This window comes from Hibiscus syriacus, unplaced genomic scaffold (genome assembly GCF_006381635.1).
Source record: "Hibiscus syriacus cultivar Baekdansim isolate YM2019G1 unplaced genomic scaffold, ASM638163v2 tig00113726_pilon, whole genome shotgun sequence".
NCBI classification, from domain to species: domain Eukaryota; kingdom Viridiplantae; phylum Streptophyta; class Magnoliopsida; order Malvales; family Malvaceae; genus Hibiscus; species Hibiscus syriacus.
Genome location: NW_024063472.1, coordinates 3261745 through 3289547, shown reverse-complemented (window position 1 = coordinate 3289547; position 27803 = coordinate 3261745). Strand labels below are relative to the sequence as shown.

Here is a 27803-nt window from a genome sequence, read left to right as displayed (position 1 = left end):
TAATTCTAGGTTCTCTTTAACCGAATCCTAATTGGCAAGGTTTTGAAAACTATTTGAAAATAATTTTTGAAAAATCATAATATGCATAGTTTTCATGAAAACAACATAATTAAATCAAAAACATCAAATTTAAAAATTAAATTCATATTTTTATTTTTTTTAATTTCAAAAAATTCAAAAAAAAATTTAAAATTTGTGAGTTTTTGATGAAATTGGTTGTAAAATCTAGTTTGAAATCATCAAACAATCAATGCCCAATATAATGTTCATCCTAAAACTAATTAAAACTAGTCCTAAGATCAAAATATGATAAACTAGAAGTTTTTAGAAAAAGACCTTGAAAATTTCGGATTTATGAGAATGAGATGTTGAAATGTTGCGGACGATATGAGAATGATGAGATAGTTGTTGAGAGAGGCGTGCGGCTGATGAGGGTGTAGTTTTAGGGTTTGAAACAAATGAGAAAATAAGCCTTTTAAACCCAAAACCCGACGAATGCATCGATGCATGGCAGTGTACATCGATGCACATTCAAGGCATGCATCGGTGCACCTTCATGGTGTATCGATGCACATTCAAAGTGATGCATCGATGCACTATTAAGTGTATCGATGCATGAAGCACAAAAATGTCAAAAATTCGTTTTAAAACACTCAAAATGCTAAATTAATTAGCTCTAGTGGTATTGGCAACTCATATATTGAAAATTAATCATGTTCAATCAATCAATTAATTCTAAAACTACATTTGAACATAATATTAATTTTCACCAAAGAACATAAACTCCCCCTAATTAATAGCAATGAATGCAATAAAAAATTACTATTATAAGCATTTTTCATTTATTCTTAAAAGTGCTAAAATTATTTTAAAACACTAAGTGAAGATAGGTCAGTTAAACCTAATTCTCTCCTAAGTGTCCAAAATCTTTCTTTGTCTAAAGGTTTTGTAATGATATCCGCTAATTGGTGTAAAGTATCAACAAATTCTAGAACTACATATTCCTTAGCGACATGGTCTCTAATGAAGTGATGTCTAATTTCAATGTGCTTAGTTTTAGAGTGTTGGATGGGATTTTTAGTGAGACAAATAACACTAGTATTGTCACACTTGATAGGAATAGTACCTACTTCAATTCCATAATCAAAAAGTGTTGTTTCATCCATAAACTGTGCACAACAACTACCAGCTGAAATGTATTATGCTTCAGTGGTAGATAATGCAACACAATTTTGTTCTTTGAAAACCAAGAAATCATCATATTTCCAAGGAATTGGCAAGTACCGGAGGTGCTTTTCCTATCTAATTTGCATCCTCCATAATCCGCATCAGAAAAGGCATGAAAGATAAAGCTAGAGTCTCTAGGATACCAAAGTTCTAATCTAGGGTGTCCTTAAGATATCTAAGGATTCTCTTAACAGCTAGTAAATGTGATTCCTTAGGGCATAATTGAAATCTAGCGCATAAGCAAACACTAAACATAATGTCCAATCTACTTGCAGTTAGATAAAGCAAAGAGCCAATAATTAACCTATATAATTTAACATTCACACATTACCTCATTCATCTATGCAAGCTTGTTGAGGACTCATTGGAGTGTCATGAGGTTTCCATTATCCAGTCCAAACTTCTGAGCATATCTTTGACGTACTTAGCTTGATTGATGAAGATGCCATCTTTTTTTTGCTTGATTTGGAGTCCCAAGAAAAATGAGAGCTCCCCCATCATGCTCATCTCGAATTCACTTTGCATTAGCTTAGAAATTCTTGGCAAAGAATCATTAGTAGAACCAAATATTATATCATCAACTAAATTTGATAATAAAATCTTTACCTTTATTTGAAAACAATGTGTCAACCTTCCCTTTGGAAAAACCTTTTTCAATTAAAATTTGACAATTTCATACCAAGCTCTAGGGCTTGTTTTAAAACCATAAAGTGCTTTTGTCAATTTAAGAACATGATTTGGAATTAAATCTTCAAACAGGAGGTTGTTCCACTTACACTTCTTTTATAAAACCATTTAAAAAATTCACTTTAATTCATGATATACAAGCATGAAATGCATAATTTCTGCTTCAATTCTAGCTACGGGAGCGTATGTTTTATCATAGGTCCCATGCCCTCTTTGAGTATACCCTTGAGCAACAAAGTCTAGCCTTGTTTCTCACTATTACCACTCTCATCAACCTTATTCTCCATACCTCTAGTACCTACAATGGATTTATTAATAGGCCTTTCAACTAATGTCCATACTTTACTTCTCTCAAATTGATTTAACTCTTCTTGCATAGCCATAATCCAATGTTCATCATTTAATGTTTTTTTTAATATTCTTAGGCTCTATGCATGAGATAAATGCAACATAATTACAAATATTTCTAAGAGAAGATCAAGTGTTACCCCATGGATGGATCACCTATAATCTCACCATCCTTGACATAGTTGTATTCCCTTGGGTAAGATACTTCCCTTTCTTCAATGGTTGGATTCCGAGAGGATCTTGAGTTTCCTCATCTTTCGTTTCTTCCTTTGATGATGGTTCTCCAAGTCATGCCAACGTCATTATATTTATAATACCTACATCATCACACAAGAATCCTTCCTCGGAAGGGGATTATCATCGAAAACAACATTATAGACTCTACAACTAAAGTTCTTTTATTAAATACTCGATAAGCTTTAGAATTTAAGGAATAACCCAAAAAAATTCCTCTCATCCTTTTAGCATCAATTTGCCAAGGTTTTCTTTACTGTTGTTTAAAATAAAACATTTACATCCAAAAGGATGAAAATAGCTAATGTTAGGCTTTTTATTTTTGAAAATTTTCATATGGAGTTTTCTTTAAAATCGGCCTAATCATACTCGATTTACAACATAACAAGCGGTATTTGTGGCTTCTGCCCAAAAATATTTTGGCAAATTATTTTCACAAAGCATGGTTCTAGCCATTTCTTCTAAAAGTTTGATTTTTCCTCTCAACAACTCCATTTTGTTGAGGGGTTTTAGGTGCTGAAAAATTATGGCTAATATCATTAGAATTACAAAACTGAGTAAATCCAAGATTTTCAAATTCAGTGCCATGATCACTCCTAACACTAGTTATAGAGTAACCTTTTCATTTTGGATTATTTTTGAAAATGTGATGAAATGTTCTAATGCTTCATCTTTAATACTTAAAAATAGAACTCAAGTATATCTAGAATAGTCATCTACCAAGACAAATGCATATTGTTTTCCACCCAAGCTAGTAGTTCTAGTTGGCCCAAAAAGATATATATGGATCAATTGTAATACTCTACTAGTTGATACATCATTAATGGATTTAAAAGAAACTCGCTTTTGTTTTCCTTTAGCACAAGCATCACAGATTTTATCATTATTAAATTTTAGTTTAGCAACCCTTGAACTAAATCTCCTTGAATTAGCCGTTGCAAAACACTCATACTAGCATGTCCTAGTCTCCTATTCCATAACCAACTATCATGCTTATCCTTAGCAACTAGGCATAAATTAGTCATATCAATAGAGTCTAAATGCACCATGTATATGTTTCCTATTCTATGACCAACAAGCACAATTCGATTAGATGCAATGTCAATGACTTTACAACCATTAATATCAAACATGACATTGAATCTTGACTAATACTCAATAGATTATGCTTTAATCCATTAACATATAAAACATTATTAATTTGTATGGAAGAGGTATTACCTATAGTACCTACACCTTCAATGTGACCTTTTGAATCATCACCAAAAGTCATTTCTCCTCCATTTTTGGCATTGAGCTCTATGAACCAGCTTTTGTCTCCAGTCATATGTCTTGAGCATCCACTATCAAGGTACCATGAGTTTGAATTTGTTTCCCGTGCCTTGTAGCAATGCTTATTTTCCTACAAACATAGATTAATTTTTTATTTTTGGTACCTGGTACCCAAATTCTTTTGTGTCCATATTCATTAGTTTCCAAAATCCTAGTCCCCTTAGGTATCCATTTGTGTAGGATATCCTTATCTTTAGTAGTAATGAGTCCTTTAGAAACCCATATACTTCTAATGATTTTTCCATTAGAGGTTCTTCGGGGACCTCTATGATTGTAGTTTTTAAAACTTTTTCTAACAAAGTTGGTTTTTGAATTCTCCCCTTTTTCAAAACATTTTATTCCAACTTTATTAAAAGAAGTTTCAAGATCATCCATTTTCTTTTGATGATCATCATTGACCTTTGAAAGTAAATTTTGCAAATCTAAATTTTTCTTTTCAAACTCTTGTAGTTTGATTTGCAAATCACTAATTTTACTTTCAAAATCATTGTTGGTTTTGGATATGAGCTTATTTATTTTCAATTTTTCAATTTTGAACATCATTTTTATATTTAAAAACAATTTATCATAATCCGAAGCCAACCCATTATATTCCTCTAATAACTCATCATAAGATAAATCATCTAATTCAAATGAGTTAGAGGTTACCTTAGAATCTTCCCCAAATGCCATCAAGCACAAGTTTGCTACTTCTTGTTCCTCTTCATCGGAACCTTCTTCATCGCTCCATGTAGCCACATGAGCCTTGTGCTTATTCTTTGATTGACCCTTTCTCTTCAATTCTGGGCAATCATATTTGACATGCCCCGGCTTTTTGCATTCATAGCAAATGATAGGGTCCTTCTCTTTTGGTTCATTTTTGAGGCCTTCATTTCGTTTGAGTTTTCTTCTTGGTAAGGTCTCATCATTTTTCTAAATCGTTTGGCAAACAATGCCATTTCCTCGTCATCGACATCTTCATCCGAATCACTCTAATCTTTTGTGGATTTGAGAGCAACTCCAATGTTTTTCTTCTTCTCCTTTTCCTTTGGTGTCTCGTCAATCTTATCGAAGTCCACCTTATCTTCAAGTATCATTTCATGAGTGAGAATGGAACCGATTAGCTCTTCAAGAGTTAAGGACTTTAGGTTCTTAGCCTCGATGATTGCCGTCTTCTTGCATTGCCACGATTTTGGAAGTGAGTAAACTAACTTCCTCACAAGCTTTTCATTTGGAATGATCTCTCCATATGATTTGAGACCATTGACAATTGTTGACAATCTATCCGTCATAGCTTTTATATCTTCATTTGGTTTCATCCTGAAATTTCATAGCTATGTGTTAGAAGACTAATTTTAGATTCTTTTATCGTCGGTGCCTTCATGGTGACTTATAGTTTATCCATTTCTTTGGCGGTTGTACAAGATGAAACTTCCATATTCATCTGGTCCAAGAGCACAAAATATGATATGGATGGCTTTGGAGTTGAGCTGGAACATTCTTGTCTCTCCTTCACTTCCCAATCTTGGATGAGTGAGAGGCTTGATATATCCATCTTCTACAACATTCCATGCTCCTATATCACTTGCTTGAATGAAATACATCATCATATTCTTCCAATAGGCATAGTTAGCTCCATTGAAGAAAAGAGGCTTGTTGACGGGCATCGAATCGAGACCGGAGTCGACATTTCAAGTAGAGGCCATTGATGACTTGATAATCGATGTAACTCTTCCCGAATCAACTCAAGAGGCGATTAAATCTTCAAATGAGTGAGGCTCTAATACCAATTATTGAGTTAATCGATCGATGGAATTGGCCAAGAAGGGGTGAATTGACAATTAAAATTTTGGTGGAAGCTTTTGCAGAAAATTGAAAGATTGCACAGCTTTAGAGTGGTTCGACTTTCTCAACCAAAGTCTACGTCCCCTTAGCTACCACACTAAGATTTTCCAACAAATTCACTAATTTGTTCTTTCTTGTGAGGCCAAGGAGATAACCTTACAACTCCCTCAAGAATATACCCCATTTCTTGAGAACACTCTTTCTCAAAGAGGAGATTACAAATTTGCAAACTTACAAGGAAATCCTCACAAGGTAGATTGTTTGCACAATTCTAGAACAAAGAAAAGAACACTAAAAAATGAATACAATTGAGTACAAGTAGTGTTCTTGAAAGCAAAATGAATATTGAATGAAAAATAGGCTTGAAATGCTCAAGCTTGAGGTTTGATGCTTTCTCTTTGATTTTCTCTTTATTCTTGTTTCTTGTGTTTTCTTGTTGTTGATCAATGGCTTCTAAGCTTGTTTAAATACTCCTTCAAATGATTCTGAACGTTGGGGATGATTAGTGGAGTCAATAGAGTCGTTTAAGTGTGAAAATAATTAATTAAATCAGTTGGGAGCGTCAATGCATCGATACATACCCAAGGTGCATCGGTGCATTAAGTGTAAAATTAAAATATTTTGACCGTTGGACCCTTAGTGCATCGGTGCACTAAGAGTGCATCGATGCATAAAATGCATTCGATGTTTAAAAATAGCATGAGTGCATCGATGCATCAAATGCATTCGATGTTTTCATAAAACTCTGAGTGCATCGATGCATAGTATGTGCATCGATGCATGAAATGCATTCGATGTTCAATTTATTCCATGGTGCATCGATGCATGGATTGGTGCATGGTGCATCACTTTGAAAAATTGATTTAAGGCTTGATTTTGGTTCAAAATTCTTTGTGAAAATTGTTTCAAAAAATATTAGTATAAAAACACAATTTTACACATTTAGTAAGGTTTGAAATTGATCTGAAGACTTGGAGTAATAATTTGATATTAGAGTAATTAAATCGAATATACTTAGAAAATCATTTGTAAAATCTTAAAATTCATTTATACTTAATTTGTTATATCGAAACATCAAAATGTTTTCAACAATAAAGGATAACAATCTCAACAGTAGCGTTATAAGTAGTGAAGTAGCAAATCTACAATAGTGGTGTCTCAGGTATAAGTATTGCAAGTAAGGGTTTCCGATAATGTATTAATATTTTGCTGAAGTTAATGCATACAGAAATCTCACACTTTCATTCTTATTTACAATGTATGATATAGGGATTGTCTCAGGAAAGGCGGGTTAATATACGGCTAATATACGGCGTTACCGGATACATTAAAAGATATTTAACAAATTTGGTTTAGCGCTACCGGAAATGTTGACTAATAATAATGTAGTAGGTCTAAGTCATGAAGAATATTAAAAATTGTGCAACCGGCAAACTTAACTTGTCGGTTCGTGTCGATCCAAATTAAAATGTGTCGATCCAAAACAATATAACATGTAAAACTGACAAACCGGTATTGAAATGATAAAATCGGTAAAGCGTACGGATATTTAAAGTGTCGGTACTTTAATATAAGGATCGACACTTCGTGAATTTAAAGAGAAGCAGTTTTAAATCCTATAAAGTGTCGACTTTTAAAAAAACGTATCGATCCAAAACGATATACCAGGTAAAAATATGATAAAACCGGTATCAAAATGATAAAACCGGTAAAACGTTACCGGATATATTGAAAGTGTCGATACTTTATATAAGGATCGACACTTTGTGAATTTAAAAGAGAAGCAGTTTTAGCGCCTAATGTGTCGATACTTTAAAAAAATATACGATCCAAACGATATAACAGGTAAAAATATGATAAAACCGGTATCAAAATGATAAAACCGGTAAAACGATACCGGATATATTGAAAGTGTCGATACTTTCGTAAGTACGTATAATAAATTATCAACACTTTCAAAGAAATAGGTAATTATCCTTTCGAAAGTATCGACACCTGACATAAAAGTATCGACACTTTTGTATTTGTATCGATTAAATATAAATAACATATCCGATGAAAATATAAAGGCCATATCTAAATATCCTCTGAAAATCGATAGAACGGACGAGTTTTTGAAATCGAAGCGTAATTGTTGCTGCATTTCAGAAGGCGTTTCTAAAGCGATGTTTGTTTATTTGTTGATGAAGTCGAATCGAAAAGTATGTTGTCGAAACCCTAGTTTTTTATTATTACAGTAATCGCGAATAGGGTTTTATGTGTTGTTTGGGGTTTTGGAGTATAGAAGCATTTGAGACCGATTGTAGGTAGAAAGTGATATTGAAGGTAAAATATAAATGTCGATACTTTTATTAAATATTATAGGTAGAAAATGATATTATAGGTTGTATAAATGTGCCGACACATTTTGTAGTGGCCATTCAAATTATTTTGAAGAAAACCGTTTTACCACAAGAGTAGTTATCTATATTTGTATATTGAATAAAGTGTATGTAAAAAAATAATTTGATTTGCGTAAACTGATATATGAAGGAAAAATGGAGTCAATGGGTTGGAAAATTGTTGGTGCGCAGATGACTTGAAATTGAGGCCGAGACTCGAAAGCAACCAAGGGTGGATATATACTTCTAGTAAGTATCAATGTCTTTTTGTTATTCTTGTTGAAATGGTAATGGATTAAGTATCGATAAACTTAAATTGATTACAAATTTTAAATGTTGACAGTATGGCCGAATGCAAAAGGATGAAGGAAGATGGCACACAGAGCGGTTCGGTATGTAAAATGAAATTGACATTGAGTAGTGTTTAGTGTTAATGTATTGATTAAGAAACGTTTATGTTTAAATATTAGTGACAAAAGATGTGAGGTCCAAATGGAATTCAATGAGTGATGCTGAAAAGGAACCTTACATCACACAGTCAAGGAATGATAGTAAAGAATACAAAGAACGAAGGAAAGCACATGAAAATAAATTCATTAAACTTGTAAATACGTTGATACAAAATATAAGAACTATAACATATATTGTTAAAAATGTAGGAAGTGTCGACAAGATGCAGCATTAAAAGGGTGAATTCAATTAAACACCTTAAGGAGAAGGGTCAGTTGAATGTACTGGGAGAAATAGGTTTTGGATCATTGGTAGGAGTAAGGGATCGACCTATTCGGAGGGAATTGTGTCGATCCTTGATGGCACAATTTGATGTCAGACAATGTATTGCTAAGTATGGTGATTTTTCATTTCCTCTCGGGATCCCATGTGCTGCAGCCGTATTGGGGGTAGAAAATGAAGGCAAAAGTGTTGTAGAAGTCTGTAAGAGTAAGGACTGGAAAGTACTTACCTCCAAATATAGTTTGAAGCAGAAGGTGACATATGCTAAAATTGAAGAGGAAATAAAAAGTGGATCTTACGTTGGGGATGAGCTGAAGGGCAGAGTTCTATTATACCTTGTCGGTATCTTTCTTTGTCCAACAGGTCATACGTCAACGAACAAGGAACATATGAAGCTCATTTGCGATGAAGGCTTGAAGGGTGAATTCAATTGGGCTGAATATATCCATTCGAGATTGATTAAATCAATAATCACCTTTAAAAAGGGTAGCCAAAGATACTCAAAGGGTGCATAGCAATCTTAGAGGTAATGAGTTGAAGAACTTTTTTGTGTTTTATATAAAATATAAATTTATTATAAATGCAGGTTGCACTGTTCGATTTTTGGTCGGGCTGTGAGGCAGTGCCGGCTTATGAAAGAACCGGAGTGGCACGCATCCGTGCATGGGGAAGGAAGAGGTGGTTAGAGTGATGGTGAAGTTGAAGTTGGATAGAGCGAAGAAGCAAGAAAGGGTAATAAATGTAATTAAATAATATTAAGAATATAATCAATGTCTTAATATTGTAATTTAATTTTGAAGGTTATTGGCAAGGATGTAGAGGAGGCAGTGGAGGCAGAGGAGAGGAAAGGAGAGATGGTTGTATTGGGGATGACGGTGAGGGGACGACGGTGAGGGAAAACATAGTAACTTCGATTTTGATGTCTGAATTGGCTGATATAAAAAAAATCCAATTTGATATCATGCAAAGACAATCAAGAGTCGAAGAGAACTTGAGAGAGTCGAAGATACACTTGAGAGGCATAAGGGGGTAGTGGAAGGAAAAATAGATGGAGTGGTGAAAGAAGTAGAGGTGTTGAGGGGTGAAGTGGTGAAAGAAGTTGGGATGTTAAGGGTGATATTAAGATGGTGACGGGTGAAAAATTTGGGGTGGTGAAGGAGGTTGTGGAATTGAGGAGTGAACTTACGGGGGTGAAGGGGGTGGTTGATAAATACTTGGATGAAGGAGATCAATTGAAGGGTGAAATAAAAGAGATGAAGAGCTATGTAAAAAAAAAATGATGAACTGAAAAATATGAAGAAGAAAAGAGGGGGAGGAAGAAGAGATAGAAGAATGAGGAGGAAGGAAGTCGAGTCATTTATACACCGAGAGTGTTATAGCAGCAGATTTGGATTCGGAATGTCCTGCACCCCAGAAGAGAAGAAGAGAAGGTAGTTGAATAAAAGAAAACTTATTTGATTTTATTATGTTGTTGTGAAAAAATTGTATGCAAAAATTGTAGGTTGAAAAAGCGGATATTCCAAGCGAAATTGATGACATCGAAGCTGCAATTTGTGATTATTTATGGAATAGTGAGTTAGAACCGGAGAGTAAGTGAATATATTGCTTTGTGAGTTATATTTAATATTTCATGACAACATATTAATCCTAATGATTCATACAGATATTCTGTAATCTCAATGGGAATCAATTCGCTAGTGTATACGACGTTGCAACGTTGAAGCCTCCGGAATGGGTTGGCGGTGTGGTAAGTAGAAAGTAGAAAATATTAAAACTTATTGAATGTTCTGATTGTGTAATTAATTTTGTTAGGTTATTGATTTGCTCGCCTGGACAGTATGCTACGATTCTCAGAAGTCACCCGGAGGATTAGCTACCTTCCATACCACTTAACGGTGGTTAAATTAATAAATGGAGATAAGTTAGTGTTATAGACGGTAAATTAATAATGTTTGTTGCGTAATTGCAGCAGCAGGCGTTGGATGCCAACAACAAAGAAAGTGTTGAGCGTTTGCTACCTTCTGGGGTCCCATATTGAATAACTATGTGAAATTCACCGACTGTGAGAAGGTAAGACACATACCAATTACAAATGATGTTTTCAGATATAGAATGTTGAATTTTGTCAAATTGGGTGTGAAATTTGTTGCAAATCCATGATCACAATAAACTACATAATTCACATTGGTATCTGTTGGTGTTGGATATGGTAGATCGTGTTGCAACAATATATGATAGTATGTTACAACTGAAGCAGCTAAACAGAGAGTGAAGGATGCTAAGAGATTGGTATGTATGTATGTATGAAAGGACATTATAAATTATAATGCATAATTTTTGGATCATAACTTCTTCTATTTAATGCAGATTAAATATTAGATTTTTATAATAAGAAACGCATTTGGGTTGAATCCTGTGGATCTCTAGGAAAGTATCCCTTGAAAAATTTCAAATTTGTGGAGCATAGAAGAATAAGCAATTGAATGGGTATGAGATGTTATCATAAATAGAAAGCTTAATTTATGCGTATTCATCATAATTGACATGTGTGGTTTTCAAATTTTGTAACAGACATGATTGCGGCATGTGATGATGTGGATGGAATCGATCGGTTTCTACAGGGGAACTGGTGATTTTGTAAGTGGAAAGAAAAATTCGTTTGTGGTAAAATGTTAAAAGTCGTAGATTGAATGTTGTAGTTTACAATACTTAAAGTTCTGAAAATTTGAATAAGGTTGTTGGAGAGTGGGATCGATCACGAATATTAAACGATCTCGTAAGCCACAATCAAAATCAACGAAGATAGGAGATAACAAAGCTGCCATGATACATAGAACAAAAGGATGCAATGATTTAAATATAGGGTTAATTTTGTATAAGATTTATAATTTTGTATACGATTTATAATTTTGTATGTGAATATAATTATGAATGAGATGAGAAAAAGTTAGCAGTATGTTGTTGTACATGTTTCTTATACACATTAAGGGTCATGTTGATACTTACGATATATGGAGATGTGTTGTATTATACCAAATGTTATCATAATTGTCGATCCATATATAAAAAGTGTCGATCCCATAAACATCGAAACCCAAAAGTATAATTAATAGGTAATTTTTCAATCTAATCGGTACAAGTATACCGGTTTATGAGAGAATAGGTCTAAATAATGTATTGACACTTTTGTAGTTTGTGTCGATTTTTGGTCAAGAATGAATGGCAAACAGGGTGCAACAATAAAGTGTCGATCCATATATAAAAAGTGTCGATCCGATAAACATCGAAACCCATAAGTATAATGTAATAGGTAATTTTTCAATCTAACAGGTATAAGTATACCAGTTTTATGAGAGAATAGGTCTAAATAATGTATCGACACTTTTGTAGTTGTGTCGATATTTTTGGTCCAGAATGAATGGCAAACAGGGTGCAAACAATAAAGTGTCGATCCATATATAAAAAGTGTCGACCCATAAACATCGAAACCCATAAGTATAATGTAATAGGTAATTTTCAATCTAACCGGTACAAGTATACCGGTTTTATGAGAGAATATGTCTAATAATGTGTCGACACTTTTGTAGTTTGTGTCGATTTTTGGTCCAGAATGAATGGCAAACAGGGTGCAACAATAAAGTGTCGATCCATATATAAAAAGTGTCGATCCATAACATCGAAACCCAAAAGTATAATGTATTAGGTAATTTTCAATCTAACTGGTATAAGTATACCGGTTTATGGGAGAATTGGTTATAATATGTATCGACACTGTTTAATGTTTGTCGATACTAATTTAATATCAAGTGTTTTTCCACCGTTCATTATATAGTACTCTAAATCGAAAAACCGTAACTCTTCATCTCCGAAGAATACTAGCGTTATCATAACAGTGACGATATATTCAGGTAATTTATCGATATTTTATGAGTTTGATTGATTTCTATATTGGAGTTTTTTTCCTGAATGTGTTTGTGTTCCATTGAAATAGCATCCAACCAAAATGGCTCCAAAACGTCAGCGTCAAAAGCGCGGTCTTTCTCAAAGCTCTTCTCAACCCAGTTCTTCTCAACCACAACCTCCTTCTGAAACAAACGATTCTGAGGAAATCAGGTCCTTCGAAACTCTGAACTTAGATTCGATATGGAGAAACACAGATGGCAGACGAGTTTTAAAGTAAGGAAGATTCGTCCCGAACGTGTCATTGACCTGGGTTCTGTTGATGATAAATATGCATTTAGTTTTAAATCCACATTTACATCTTGGGGTTGGCTTGAATTCCTTGGTGTAGAACCAAGATATTATCCCAACCTCGATGTAGAGTCGAGAGTGTTTCACAAAATGCTCACATGGTATATCCGGCCTAGTGGGGGAAAACATTCACGCTTCGAGACAGATATTGGTGGATAGCAAAGTATAAATCCAAATCCAAAACGGCTCCAAACATTGCAAAACTCATATTTAATACAATTGTATATATGGTCAAAGGGAGCAACAATTTCAACTACACTACCATATGGATGTGTCATCACCATCTGTTGAAAAAGAAGGAAGTTGATTTTCGCAGGACGCCCCTGTTCGATTAACCCGCAAGATTGACATGATATTTATTAAAAAAGCGGGATATGATTTTGTTGAAAAACTCGATTGGAAGCGTGTCAAGGAGGTCGGATTAGATCAAGAGAGGGAGGAAATGGACCCCGTTAGCCATGAAGAAGAGCAACCAAGTGGAGACGCAATGATGGAAGAAGCTCCATTGCAGAGGATGTCATAATTAGACCGTGATGGAATACATGGTCAATTTTCGGGAGCATATTGATTCCCTTGTGAGGAATGCGATCCGATATTTCATCATTGCAACATGAAGTCTCCATGTTGCGTGACGAATTACGTCAACGACATCAAACGAGTTAGGTAATTCATTATTTATGTTTTAAACATTTACCGTTCTGAACGTGTTTTTTTCTTTTAACAGATGTGGACAACCAAGCGGTCAATGAAGATGAAGCTGACGATAAAGATGACGATGAAGATGATGATGATGATGATGATCCAAACAAGTATATCGTGTCTGCAACGCCGCCTTCAAGAAAACTTTTTAATTTTGATCTCAATGGTGCCATTATTTTAACATATAAGCGTAGAACTTTATCTCATTTTCTTCATGTTGTAGATGTTGTCCTCATAATAGGATTATTTGAATTTATGCAATTTTGTGTCGACAATTTTGTGTTGCCCTTTGGTCTTCAAAGATAGGTTAGAACATGTTGGAGCAATTGAATTACTGTAGTCAAAATCGTTAATATACATTTGAATGTTAACATTCAAACTTGATTACAATCTCAGGCATAACGTCGACCGTGTACTTGAGAAACTACCTTTATTTCTGAGCATTTTCTATTCGTGTGGGTAAGATGAATGTTCTTACAGTTTGCTGACTTTTCGTTGTCTATGATTCCTACATATTTATGTTCGACTGTTTGTGAACAGGATCAAGCAAAATGCAAAACATACGATATTGTTACCTACTGTAAAGATCTCAATGATGTTTGGAACGCGTGTCCAGATTTTAACGAGCTAAATACACTTTTGGTCGATGATTCAGCGGAAAAAATGATTTTATAATCCGGTAAGTTGCATTTATGCAATATGTTTTTCCAGTTGAACAGGTGTTCAGACATTGATTATTTTAACAACTTATGTGTTTATATAGAAATACAATTACATATGTCCACATACTTTTGACGTTGCTTCCCATTCGAACGACAATGCTCTAGGTATGACACAAATTTATTCATGCTTATGCGAATTTAGTTTATTGTTAGTAAAATTGCACCTCATTAGTTTGATAATTGAAATTATTTATGTATGTCCTCAGAAAAAGGCGGAAACATACGAGAGTATTTGGAAAATTTGTTGAAGGCCTCTAATGTTCCGGACATTGTTAGAAATAACCCTTTTTTATCGGATTAATTTCGTTTGTCGGTACATTATTTGAACATTCTTGTGTATGTATATTTTGGTGTGATTATATTGTGTGTATATTTTCATTAATTATTCCATATTTGCTTCTCTGTATACATATACATTGAGGATTGTTGAAATATCAATACTAGTTATGATTGTTGAAATATCAATATAGTATTAATGTATTTACATCTGCTTGTAAATGTATCGAAACACATTACTATATCATTGTTTTCCATGATATCCACAACAAGTTTTCATACTTTTAATATGTGTCGGTACTTTATGTCCAGAATGGAAGAAAAATGTGTCGATACGTTTTCAAAAAGTGTCGATTGAAAAGCATCGGAACCATAATATAAGTAATAGATAATTTTGTAATATAACCGGTATAAATATACGGTTTATGTGCAAATAGGTCTACAACCTATATCGACACTTTTTAATATTGTGTCGGTACTTTATGTCCAGAATGGAAGAAAAAATGTGTCGATACCTTGTCAAAAAAGTGTCGACATTTACACATCGGAACAAGAATTATAATGTAATAGATAATTTGTAATATAACGGTATAAATATACCGGTTTATGAGCGAATAGGTCTACAACCTATATCGACATTTTTTAATATTGGTTGGTACTTTATGTCCATAATGGAAGAAAATGTGTTGATACCTTGTCAAAAAGTGTCGACATTTACACATCGGAACCCAGAATTATAATGTAATAGATAATTTTGTAATATAACCGGATAAATATACCGGTTTTATGAGTGAATAGGTCTACAACCTATATCGACACTTTTTAATTTGTGTCGGTACTTTATGTCCATAATTATAATGTACTAGATAATTTTGTAATATAACCGGTATAAGTATACCGGTTTTATTAGCGAATAGGTCTACAACCTATGTCGACACTTTTAATATTGTGTCGGTACTTTATGTCCAGAATGGAAGAAAAAATGTGTCGATACCTTGTCAAAAAGTGTCGACATTTACACATCGGAACCCAGAATATAATGTAATAGATATTTGTAATATAACCGGTATAAAATATACCGGTTTATGAGCGAATAGGTCTACAACCTATATCGACACTTTTAATATTGTGTCGGTACTTTATGTCCAGAATGGAAGAAAAATGTGTCGATACCTTGTCAAAAAGTGTCGACATTTACACATCGGAACCATAATTATAATGTAATAGATAATTTTGTAATATAACCGGTATAAATATACCAGTTTATGAGAGAATAGGTCTACAACCTATATCGACACTTTTTAATTTGTGTCGGTACTTTATGTCTAGAATTATAATGTACTAGATAATTTTGTAATATAACGGTATAAGTATACGGTTTTATTAGCAAATAGGTCTACAACCTATGTCGACACTTTTTAATATTGTGTCGGTACTTTATGTCCAGAATGGAAAAAAATGTGTCGATACCTTGTCAAAAAGTGTCGACATTACATCGGAACCCATAATTATAATGTAATAGATAATTTGTAATATAACAGGTATAAATATACCGGTTTTATGAGCGAATAGGTCTACAACCTATATCGACACTTTTTAATATGTGTCGCTAATTTTAAGTAACGCGATTTTTTCCTTCATTCAAAAATATTGTACATGTTTCTATACACAATAGGAGTCATGTGATACTTACGATATATGGAGATCGTTGTCATTCATTCTGTCTTCGAAAAAATCAGTTGATGTAGGCTGTGTGCTGTACTCAAATGAGCTTGACTTGAGGACATGTTAGTTGTTATGTCCCTCACGTGCAGTACCCACATCGCCTAATTTTCTCGACCTTGTTCTTCGGACACTTCTTTCGCTTGCGTTGTTTCGTGAGGGTCACGAACGTTGTTACTACAATGATCTGGTTGACTGAATCATTCAAACCAAACGAGTTTTCTAATTCTATTAGTTTTTTCATCTATCTCTTGCGGTTTGAAAAGACTCGTCTGTCTTTGATGCAATGTAGCATAACCTACTTGACGTTGAACGTAGAGCAGCGAACCTTGCCATTTGCATCACTTCTGGAGACACATCAAATCAAATAACTGGGTGCAGAAGCTTCGCATCATTAGTCCACCTACTTGAATCAAAGTCCCGGGCAAATAGTGTAGTCCAAGTGCTTCAAAATGTGAAGTTGATGGCAACACGGAAGTCCAACGGTCTCGAATTTTTTGCATGAGCAAATTAGAGTTTTCGTACGAGAATCAAAACTAATTTCAAATTCATATTTTTGCTGATACTTTGAAAAATATAATGTTGACATCATGATAAGGACTAATCTCTGCCTCAATCTGGTACAATGTCTCCCGTATAAGTTCATCTTGGAACACACGAAAAGATTCGCGGGTAAAAATCGCAGCGCATGGCTTTCATGGTCGACAATTTTTTGATCTGGAAGGGCTTCGTATGGGAACTTAAGTAATCCGCTTTCAAACGTTCATACACTTCTATAATTCCATCTTCAATTGCACGAACAATCTAAATATGTTTCTTGTGTTCAGTGCAATAGCTAGTGAAGCATTCATAGCTCGCACCTTTGTGTTGAGCGAATATTGGCAAAGAAATGACCGGTTAGATATGCTTGTGCCCATAAGTGTGTGTATTTCCCTTTCAATCACCCATGGATGCTTTGGACGTTGAATTCTGAAACAACCGAACGCCATTGAATATCAAATTCCTTGGTTGTCCACCAGGAAGCCATGCATTTGAGAATGTGCTGTAAACTTGGGTCACCAATGTTAGCTTGTGCATTGCGAGAAAGATGCCAAGAACATAATATGTGCTTAGCATAAGGGATAAATTGATAGCCCTTGCATTGCCCTATCCCACGGTGACAACTGAAATAGGTGATTTATTCATCATGGCTTCTAAAAAATTCTGTAGCACCCACCGAAAGATTGAGACGTCGTCAAGCGATTATGGTAGTGGCAAACATAATGTGTTATGGTGATGATTGACACCAACAATAGGCATAATTGGTCGACCATACAAATTATCTTTGTACGTTGTGTCGAACGCAATTACATCACTGAAGCATGTGTAATCCGATCTCGATGTAGAATCCGACCAAATAAGATTATACAATGCCCCCGATTCGTCTACCGAGTATGTCATAAAAAAACCGGGATCATCAGGTTCTTATAATCAAAGTAGGCAATAAGCGCATTCACATCCCATCGACGATTTCCTTTGCTTTACCTCTTTGAAGTGCATTGTAGAGGTCTTTATGTGTAAATCCAACATTATGATAGCCCCCTGCCTGCTGCGTTAAATATTCATTATGTGACGTGCCAACACCGACCTCTTTCAATGTTGTTGCCTCATCGATATCAGCCTTACTTACAGCTCTATTAGAAGCATAATGGTGTCATAGAGGTGTGCACAATGCATGATTATGTTTATGATCAGACTTACTTATAAACCCACTGATCGTTTGTATTTGTTGCTGTAACTACGACTCTAGCCTTACATCCTGTTCTTGTGACTGGAGTATGAGCATGTGACGATCAACAGTATTGACTTTGATACTGAAACCCTTCTTGGAACAACAAATTCTTGTGTCTTCACATTCCCTTCCACGTCAAGCCGTGTTGTTCCCTTACGTGCACTAAACCCATGTTCCCGTGCGAATCCTTGTAAAAGTACAAGCTTGATCACGTGAACGAAGAGCTGACCAACAAATCTGTTAGATTCATCAACATTATGTACTTCATGGCATTCCTCGGTTGGCTAACATTGTCTACATCAGTATTATCCATGGCAAAAATTTGTTGTGCAAGTTCAGTGGTCCAGAGTTGATGGAGATGTAAGCAAAGGTTCATTTTGAACATGTTTCAGTCGTGCTGCTTTCAATAGGATGTGGTATGGTAGTGGTAGTTAAAGGGTGGGTACAACATTAAATTCGCAGTACATATTTAGGTATGTACAATAAGTACAAGTATCGACCCAAAAAACATCAAAACCAATAATTATAATGTAATAGGTAAATTAACAATGTAACAAGTATCAACCCAAACGAGGTGCACGCATAATATATTAGGTTAACATAAAGTATCGACACTTATTAAAAGTATCGATCCCAAAAATATCGAAACCAATAATTATAATGTATTAGGTAAATTTACAATGTAACTGATATAAAATATCGGTTTATGCTAAAATAGGTCAGCATATAGTATCGACACTTGTTAAAGTTGTGTCGACTTACGGTCTAGAATGAATGCCAAAAAGGTGTACCCTTAAAGTGTCGATACATTTATTAAAAAAGTATCGATCCCTAAAACATCGAAACCCATAAGTATAATGTTCAATGAAACCGGTATAATTATACCGGTTTTATGAGAGAATAGGTCTAAATCATGTATCGACACTTTTTTAGTTTGTGTCGATATTTTTGTCCATAATGAAATACCTATTTTATTATATAAGCGCTATCTACATTATATAAGCGTTACCTAATAGTTATTGTACTTGATAATATTTCCGTTAAATACCTATTTTATTATATAAGCGCTATCTATTACATTATATAAGCGTTACCTAATATGTTATTGTACTTGATAATATTTCCGGTTAAATAATATAAAATAACCGGTCTAAATTTTAATCGGTCACTTATTTAACCGGTCAAGCCGTATATTAGCCGTTTTTTAGGCGTCGCACCGCAGAACTACTCGTATGATATATGGTTATTTAAAGCAAAGTTTCACTGCTAACTCCACTGATTTGTAAGGTGCAACCGAAAGACATTCTGTAGTATAAGTAAACTATTTAATTCTGCTTTAGTTGTCTTGGGATCTCAATGGCATATTATGGTTTAAATGAACATACCTACTAAATCATTCATATAACATTCGTTTATGTCTGTTTATTAAGTTAAATAAATGAGGGTGAACAATTTTTGGGTAAACTACACGATAACTGTTAAACTATTGTCTCTTTTCATTTTAACTACTATCGTTTTGATTTGCTGTTAATTTTTAACGGAAATGATGAACTGACAGTTAATAAAATTAACATAATTATATATTTAACTCTTAATATTTGAATATTCTATCAATTTAGTCATTATTTTAGTTTAATTAAATAAATATATTAATCTTAATATTTAATTAGAGTCACATGTCATTCAAGAGTTAATTTAATTATTATTAATATTTTAATTAAATAAATTTTAACACCAAACATTTTAGAAGAGAGGTGAGTTTGGGGGTGTGGTGGGGGTTGGTTTTGAACCAGGGACCCCCTTGGGTCCTCTAGGCATGCCTTTGTCAATGGGCTAGACCATCCATTTGATTTCAAATTGTACAATTTTTTTATATGTTGTGTTTGATAGTATTTCTCTCTCTCACACGTGTATATATATATATATATAATTATTAAAATAAATTTAATAAATAAATTATATTATATTATATATATATATATATATATATATATTAAATTATAGTCGATGTAAGATTTAAAAATAAAAATGAGCTTGATATTTTTGTTTAAATTTTTTTACAATTATTTTTAAATGATAATATATAAATTATATTAAAAATAAAATTATATTAAAATTATTTAGAGAATTCAAATCATAAAATAAAAATAATTTAATTAAAAAATTAAAATTATTTTTATTTTTAAGTCTTACATTAAATATAATTTAATATATATATATATATATGAAATATGATTTATTTATTAGATTTATTAATAATTATATATATATATATATATATATATATATATATATAATATATATATATATATATATATATATATATATATATATAATTTCAAACACAATATATAAAATATTGTGTAATTTAATACTAAGTGGATTGCTTGGATTTATGGCAAAGGTATACTTAGGGAGCCAAGGGGTCCTTGGTTTAAATCTCTCCATCTCTATTCCTTATTTTAAAATGTTTTCCCCTGTACACACAGGTAGTGTGAGAAAATTTATTTAATTAAAATATTAAAATTAATTAAATTATCCTTCCAATCATGTAATGACATGTGGCACTTCTGGATTGGAGGGTTATTATGGCTTGATATAATGTGTAAATATGCTTCATATAATTATGATTTGATTGAACTATTTAAATAGTTGGATGATATGATTGATCAAATCGAAACGTCAGTTATCAAAATGAAATGGGATAATTAAATACCTATAATTTTTTTTATAATTTAATGGTCACCCTGTAGTTTACCCATATTTTTTTATGTTTATTTAATAAACGAACAAATATGAATAAAGATGTGTTCGATTCGTTTATGTTCATGAACAAGCTGATTTATGAGCTCATTCGTTTATCTTCATAATCAAACTCATTTACTTTTTTTATATTTTAAATATTGATGGACAAAAAGACTAAATTGAATAGATAATGAAACTTGAAGCTTAAACTACGAAGGCATAATTTTTAACTTGCAAATGAATATATTCGCGAACACTAAATAAACATGTTAACAGACATATAAACGAACATATTCGCAAAGACTAAATAAACATATACAAACACCTTCAAAAATAAATAAACAAACACAAACAATATATTAAAAAATTAAACGAACTAAAGATAAACACATTTAAAAATAAACAATCGAATACGAATATAACATTTTTTTTGTTCAAACTCAATTCATTTTCATCCCTAACTACCCTGGTGATAGTGAATGTTTATAACAATCGGAAATATATGAACATTTGGTGTGGAAAAAGTTGACTGCTGCGCCGGTCCAGTCTGCGCTACGTTCATAGCATGCGGCACAATATCCGTACATTTGTTGTGGAAGTTGAGTGCTGTGCAGGATCAAGCTCGATATATAATAGGTTGGGCTGTTTAGCAATCCAAGCTACTCAAACAAACTTAACTGAGAACTAGATATTCAATTGCCTGAGGGTTTCTATAATGAATGTTGAACATGCGACTTCTTCCGGTCTTTCCTCACAATGTTCTCGTCTTTTCAAGTTGCTTCTCTTTCAACACAATCTTTAGTAAACTACTGAAGTTCAATCTTTTACAACTCATCTTCAATTGATATCATCTTCATCTACTCAACTTGATTTTCGGTTGAGCTCTCTGTTGACTCAACATATTCTGACCGTGGAAGCTCATTTGTGCTTTCCATCGACTCAACATCATCCGACCGAAGTTGATTGGCTTCTGTCATTTCAACCTCTCCTGACCGCAGTTGAGAAAAACTTGATTGGTAATCTTCTCTAGATTTAACCTCCTTTTTGGCTTCAAGCTATACAGCATGGTGCCTTACTCTCGACTAGAGTTGGTAGAAGCACTCTCTTAGAGCAGCCTCAATGATGAACATGTGTTCTAAATCATCCCATTCGTCATCCAGCTTCTGCCAATTCGAACTCGGTAAGGATTTTCTTCAACAACAAACATATCAAAACAAACCCTAATTTCACATGGAGTTTTTCTTTATATATATATTACAACAGTTTAGGAGTTCAGTAGAGTAGACAGAATATCCATATTAAACATGAAATAAAACCTACCCAGTCATCAGTAGTGATAGAGTGAGGGGGTTCCACTTCTACTTCCTCCTTGTCCCTTGTTTCTCCCATTCTCGTATATCATCACAAACATTAAATAAAAGACGATGACGACGATGGAATTAAGAGAGAAAGAGGAGAAACGAGATAAGAGCAGATAATTATGTTTGAGAAACTTAAGATATTTTTCACTTGTACTCCATGCATTGGTTGCTGACCATTACAAACCCAACAGCAATCATTTAGCTAATTTTAACATAATATTCTAACATTTAAAGCCTAAACAAAAATCCTTGTCCTCGTACTCTGCTACAACATAATACATCACCCACCCAGTCTGATCCAGTAATCACCATTATAGAGACTAGGTCTCCAATAATGTAGAAGAGTAAGGATCAATATTGGATTCAACCATGTGATGTATGCAACCACTATTCTTTGTTCTTGGCTTGAAAAGCACCCGCTATTATATCTTCTTCTTTGATTCATCTTCACTACTTTCTTGCATAGAGAGCATTGATCTGTTCTGCTGACGATATGGTGGGCAAATCTTTTGAATCTTTGAAGGACAAAACTTTGTAGTAAAGTTATCGATGGACTCGGCATTATCACTTTAATAACCGACCAACCAGTCACTTCATTCGTTCTTTACTTGTAATCACAAGATACATGTGAGAAGCAGAACATATACAAACTTAAGGATTGAATAAAGATGGCATTCGTACAAAACAAGAATATCTAGCAAGTTACTCGTTGTTGCATGTTTAATCAGGCAATAAAAGAACCACCATTACACGTATATCTTAATTCAAAGCCAAGGAGAGAGGGCCAACTGACATACAAGGATGAAACCAGAATGATAGCAGTAACTTATCTATCATACAAACCTATATTTAGAATTTACCACATTCCTCATAGTCCAAGCATTTGGATTCAAGATCTTACATTTTTATTTAAAATATTATAAATCTTTCTTTTGATATTGACTGCATTCAAGAACCTTGATTTTGTCCATTACTGTAAGCTTATCAGCTTCAGATCGAGAGGTCGTAAGGTCCTTGCGCAAACCAGGATCGAAGTTGCAACTCTTCATTATTCTGAAAGTCTATAAACACACCATCTTCCAATTACATGTCCACAGCTGAAAAACCTCTTTAAACACTTCTAAAAATCGCTAGAATATAATCATGGGAGTTTTCACTTATGAATCTGATATTATTACTGCAATCCCACCAGCCAGGATGTTTAAGGCTTGTATTGCTGACGGTGACAATTTCATTCCCAAGATTGTCCCTCAGGCTTTTAAGAGTGTTGAGTACATTCAGGGAACTGGTGAGCCAGGAAGCATCAAGAAGGTCACCTCTGGAGAAGTTTACGTCATTTATCTAACTTTATCCTTTGAATTATATATATATATATATATATATATATATATATATATATCAGAGTTTGTTGAATAAAGCATTAGTCTAAGTTTGATGATATTGAAGGGGTAAGCCTATTTATTTCTGGTTCTAAGAGAAGTAGTTCCAATGGTAGACTCATTTTCTTTCAAATTGTTAAGAATTAAGAAAGGTTAACAAAGATAAAATATGAACTTGTTTTATAGCAATAGTAATTAATCATTTTGTTTTAAGATCAATATATTTACTCGTGTAGATAACATTTTTCCCTTATTCACTAATAAATCGACTAATTAAACTCATGTTTCTATAATATATTCGATCCCTCGATTGGATCGGGGCAACCGCCTACTGAAAGATCGATTGACTTTAAGGAAGATTCGCTTGGCTTTGTCCATGATTTCTAAAAAGAATCCCATCTCTATTTCTAAGATTCTATTTTGGTTGTATAAAATTCAAATTAAATAATAGCATGAATATGCTAAACACTATATCTTTCGTCTGAGGATTTACTAATTAAACAATGAAGTTGAACATAACAAACTCTAGTTTCAGAAGAACCAAAATAAATTACAAGAAGATAAAAGGGGAGATCTTCAGATCACAAGAAGAAATACCCTAACTCTGGAAGATAAATTGTTGAGGAAATTCAAATCAGCAAAGCAGTTCACAAATATTTGAATTTTGGGTCATTAATCTGATGAGTTCCACTAGCCTTTAGTATCTGAATTATCTGTGTTATGGGAAGTTCTACCTTGCGAACCTTAATATACAGCTAAGGAAACGCACTACTGGTTTTGTTATTATTTTTTAACAAAACCGGTAAAAAATTACCTAAAACATTATTATTTCTACCTAAAACATTAATATTTTTTAACATTTCCGATAAAGTGCCCAATAATAACAAAACCGGTAGAAAAAATAATGTTTTATGTAGCGCTTTACCGGATATGTTAACAAAACTGGTAAAGCGCCCAATAATAACAAAACCGGTAGAAATAATAATGTTTTAGGTAATTTTTTACCGGTTTTGTTAAAAAAATAATAACAAAACCGGTTGCGCCTTTCTTTAGCCGTATATTAAGACTGTCGCACGTGAAACTTTCCCTGAGTTATACATCCCTATTATCCACCTTTAATTATTTAATAGTTTGGACGACATGATTTGTGTTAAAGATTGATTACAGCAAATCATGTTCGTTCTCCAAATTATGCAGAAAGCAAGTGATGTTAAATTAAACTGCCTTCACTAATAACAAATGCTAATACAGTATCGTGTAAAGCTTCAACGTAGTGTACAACTAGAGTTCAGGCTGAAACAGAAACTGATGAATCCATGATCAGTTAAAGACCACCAAAGAAGAAACAAGAATTTCAATTAAAAAGAATCATGCCTTAAGAAAGATGTCAAAGTAGAAGACTTCTATCTGGTGCTTTTCATTGTCCATTTATAGGGACCTTCTTAGAGAAATCCATAAAAATGGTAACAACCCTATATTACAACTGACCTGATTCGTGAGAACATTCCATAGATTCTTTCGAAAAAATCTCTGCTCTTCTTTTCCTGTCATCTTTCTCGTTGCCATTTTCAAACCAGTATGCAATCTTCTGGAGATCCTTGTTCTTGGAAATGAAATATGGTGCACTGTTTAAGGACTTCTTCCCTATTCCAATCTTAAAATGAACCGTGGGCCTCTGGTTATAAAGAACATTTTTCTGTCTGCTGCCGTCATATTCACATATCCCACTCTTCATTGCTTCAATAGCAGTAGCAAATGTCTCTAGCACTGAGACTTGATTTCCCAAGAAACGATTTTCTGGAATCGGATCTCTCGAAGCCACTTCATTTGAAAGCTTAGTTGGAAGAACAACAGGTGATACATCCACTTCTTTTTCCCCAAAATGCAGAGGTGCAGCAAGATAAGGATTGCTATTAGAAGCCTCCTTCGCTTTAGTAGAATCTCCACCACCACATGAAGAATCTCCTACATTCCCATTACGAGCAAACTGCTGCTGAAAGTTCAACAACGGCCTCTCTACCTTCCATTCAACCCTCACTAACCCAGTCTTCACTCCATTGGAGCCACTCATCGTTCCATTCCCTACAGTCGATTGAGTAGCATAAGTCTCGGGATCAGGAAAGGCCGGCAACCAACTAGGTATATGCTCCCCATGAGGCTCTTCTCCTTTTTCCCAAAAACTCCCCATTCCCTTCCGATCTTTAACAACCGGAAACCGTGGAATATCATAAGCGAACGGGACATCCACCGCATCACCAACAAAGTGAACGATATCCCTAACAACCCCCGAATTAGCAAGACATCGATTAACATCGGATGCACCGGCAAACCCTAAACCCGATTCTAACTCTTCCAACCCTTGGATGACATCGAAGACATTCGATTCCAGTCTCCCTGCCAAATTAGCATTAAAATTCGCAGTTTTTCCTAGGGTATAAATGTATCGAGCAGCAACGTCGGACAATGTTTCTAAAGCAGAGTGTTGGAAACTCTGAAAACCTATGCTTTCGCACACTTGTGCAACGGCAACCTTGGCAATTGAAAGGGCGAAATCATCACTTTTGCTACGAAATTTGGAAGAATTCGATTGTTTTTTTGAATTTTCTAGTTCCTTTTTATTCTCCAAGCCACCATCTTTCATGTTCAATAAGGGAACAAATCGGAAAAGGAAAGGAAAAGGAAAAGGAAAGAGCCCTTACCTGGGTATTATTACGTTTGGGGAAGGAATAAGGGAATTAGGGTTCAAGATTTTGAATTTTTTGAAATTTGAGAATTCTAAGTGTTCTTTATTAAATCTTCAATAGGAGCGGAGACCATAGCTGGGAGTTTCTCTGTTTTTTTTTTTAGATATGAAGCGAAGATCGTTGAATAAGGGAAATAATAATCGTGATTAACTGTGTTTGAAATTTATGCGAATGGTCCTTTATTTAATGGGGTTTTTACATAACTGACACCCCATGTTTTTAATTTTACTTTTCTGACACCATTTGACCAATATTTCCAGAACTAGCACCTTTCTGCTGATTTGGCAAAGCGCGTCCCCGGGGGCGCGCTTTACCCGTGTTGTCGCTGAGTTGGATGCCACGTGTGAAAGGCGCGTCCCCGGGGACGCGCCTTTGCCAACTCAGCAGACACATATTTTGTTTTATATAAATAGTTTTTTTTATTATTATTATAAATTAAATATATTATGTAAATGTTTCGATTATAATGTAAGAATTATTAAGTTTCGAGTATTTTTGATTTGATTATCGATCTATTAATTTTATCAGTTAATTATTTAAATGTTATCAATCTAGTCATCTCATATCAATATTTAACGAAAATATTGATGCATAAGTTAATAAATTAGTATAATTACATGTTTAATCTTCAAGACTTACATATTTTATAAAATTAGTCTTATTGAAAATTTAATTTAATAATTTAAATCCCCAATCAGAACATGAAATGTGTCATCGTATACATAAATTTTTTAATAACTTTTATTGTTTAATTTAATATTTTCTCTACTTAGAAGGTGGAATATTATTAATTTTAAAAAAATTATAACTAATATATTAATATATTAAATAAATATATTAAATATATTTATGTATTTAAAAGTTAAAAAATTATTTAGGTGTACTACATTGACAAATTATCTAAATGCAATAACATTAAATTATTAGAAATAAACATTCATTTAAAAAACATTAATTACATAAGAGTTAACGGTATATGATGAACAGAGCTGGACATTTTTTCTATTGTGCCGATGTTTCTACAATGCCCACATCGTTTTGTTCTGTTGACTTCTCCCGAATATCCATATCACAATGTATTCTAGTATTTTGGACGACCTGAGTCCCTCAATAGCAATGGATCTGGTACAATTGTAAGCCAAGTTTGAATCTTTGGGTCTCTTTCGTTTCTGGGCGGAAACTCATTCATATACCTTGAAAACTTGTGAAAGTTGGTATACGGGATCAATTTTTGTAGTCCAAATGCGAATGTGAGCAAGCACAATGACATGAGAGCATGGATATTGAGTGCTTGAAAGAAACCACCCATCGCACCTCTCTTGCAGATTAACTCTGAAAGAGTTAGCTTCTTGCAGCGGACGTGGCATT

General features: G+C 33.7%; 1 protein-coding gene across 1 annotated transcript; it reads right to left on the bottom strand.

Annotated features, from left to right (window-relative positions):
- Window positions 1–21968: 21968 nt before the first annotated feature.
- On the bottom strand, window positions 21969–26514 carry LOC120187851 (transcription initiation factor TFIID subunit 8-like). Its single transcript, XM_039191453.1, has 3 exons — window positions 25180–26514; window positions 22272–22919; window positions 21969–22114 (listed from the first exon to the last, which is right to left on the bottom strand). Exons 1-2 carry the CDS (start codon window positions 26330–26332, stop codon window positions 22906–22908), a joined length of 1167 nt encoding a protein of 388 aa, XP_039047384.1. The 5' UTR covers window positions 26333–26514; the 3' UTR covers window positions 21969–22114; window positions 22272–22905.
- Between the last annotated feature and the right edge of the window lie 1289 nt (window positions 26515–27803).

Coding starts and splice junctions, on each gene's coding strand:
- LOC120187851 (XM_039191453.1), bottom strand. CDS start 26,332: ATGAAAGATGGTGGCTTGGAGAATAAAAAGGAACTAGAAAATTCAAAA.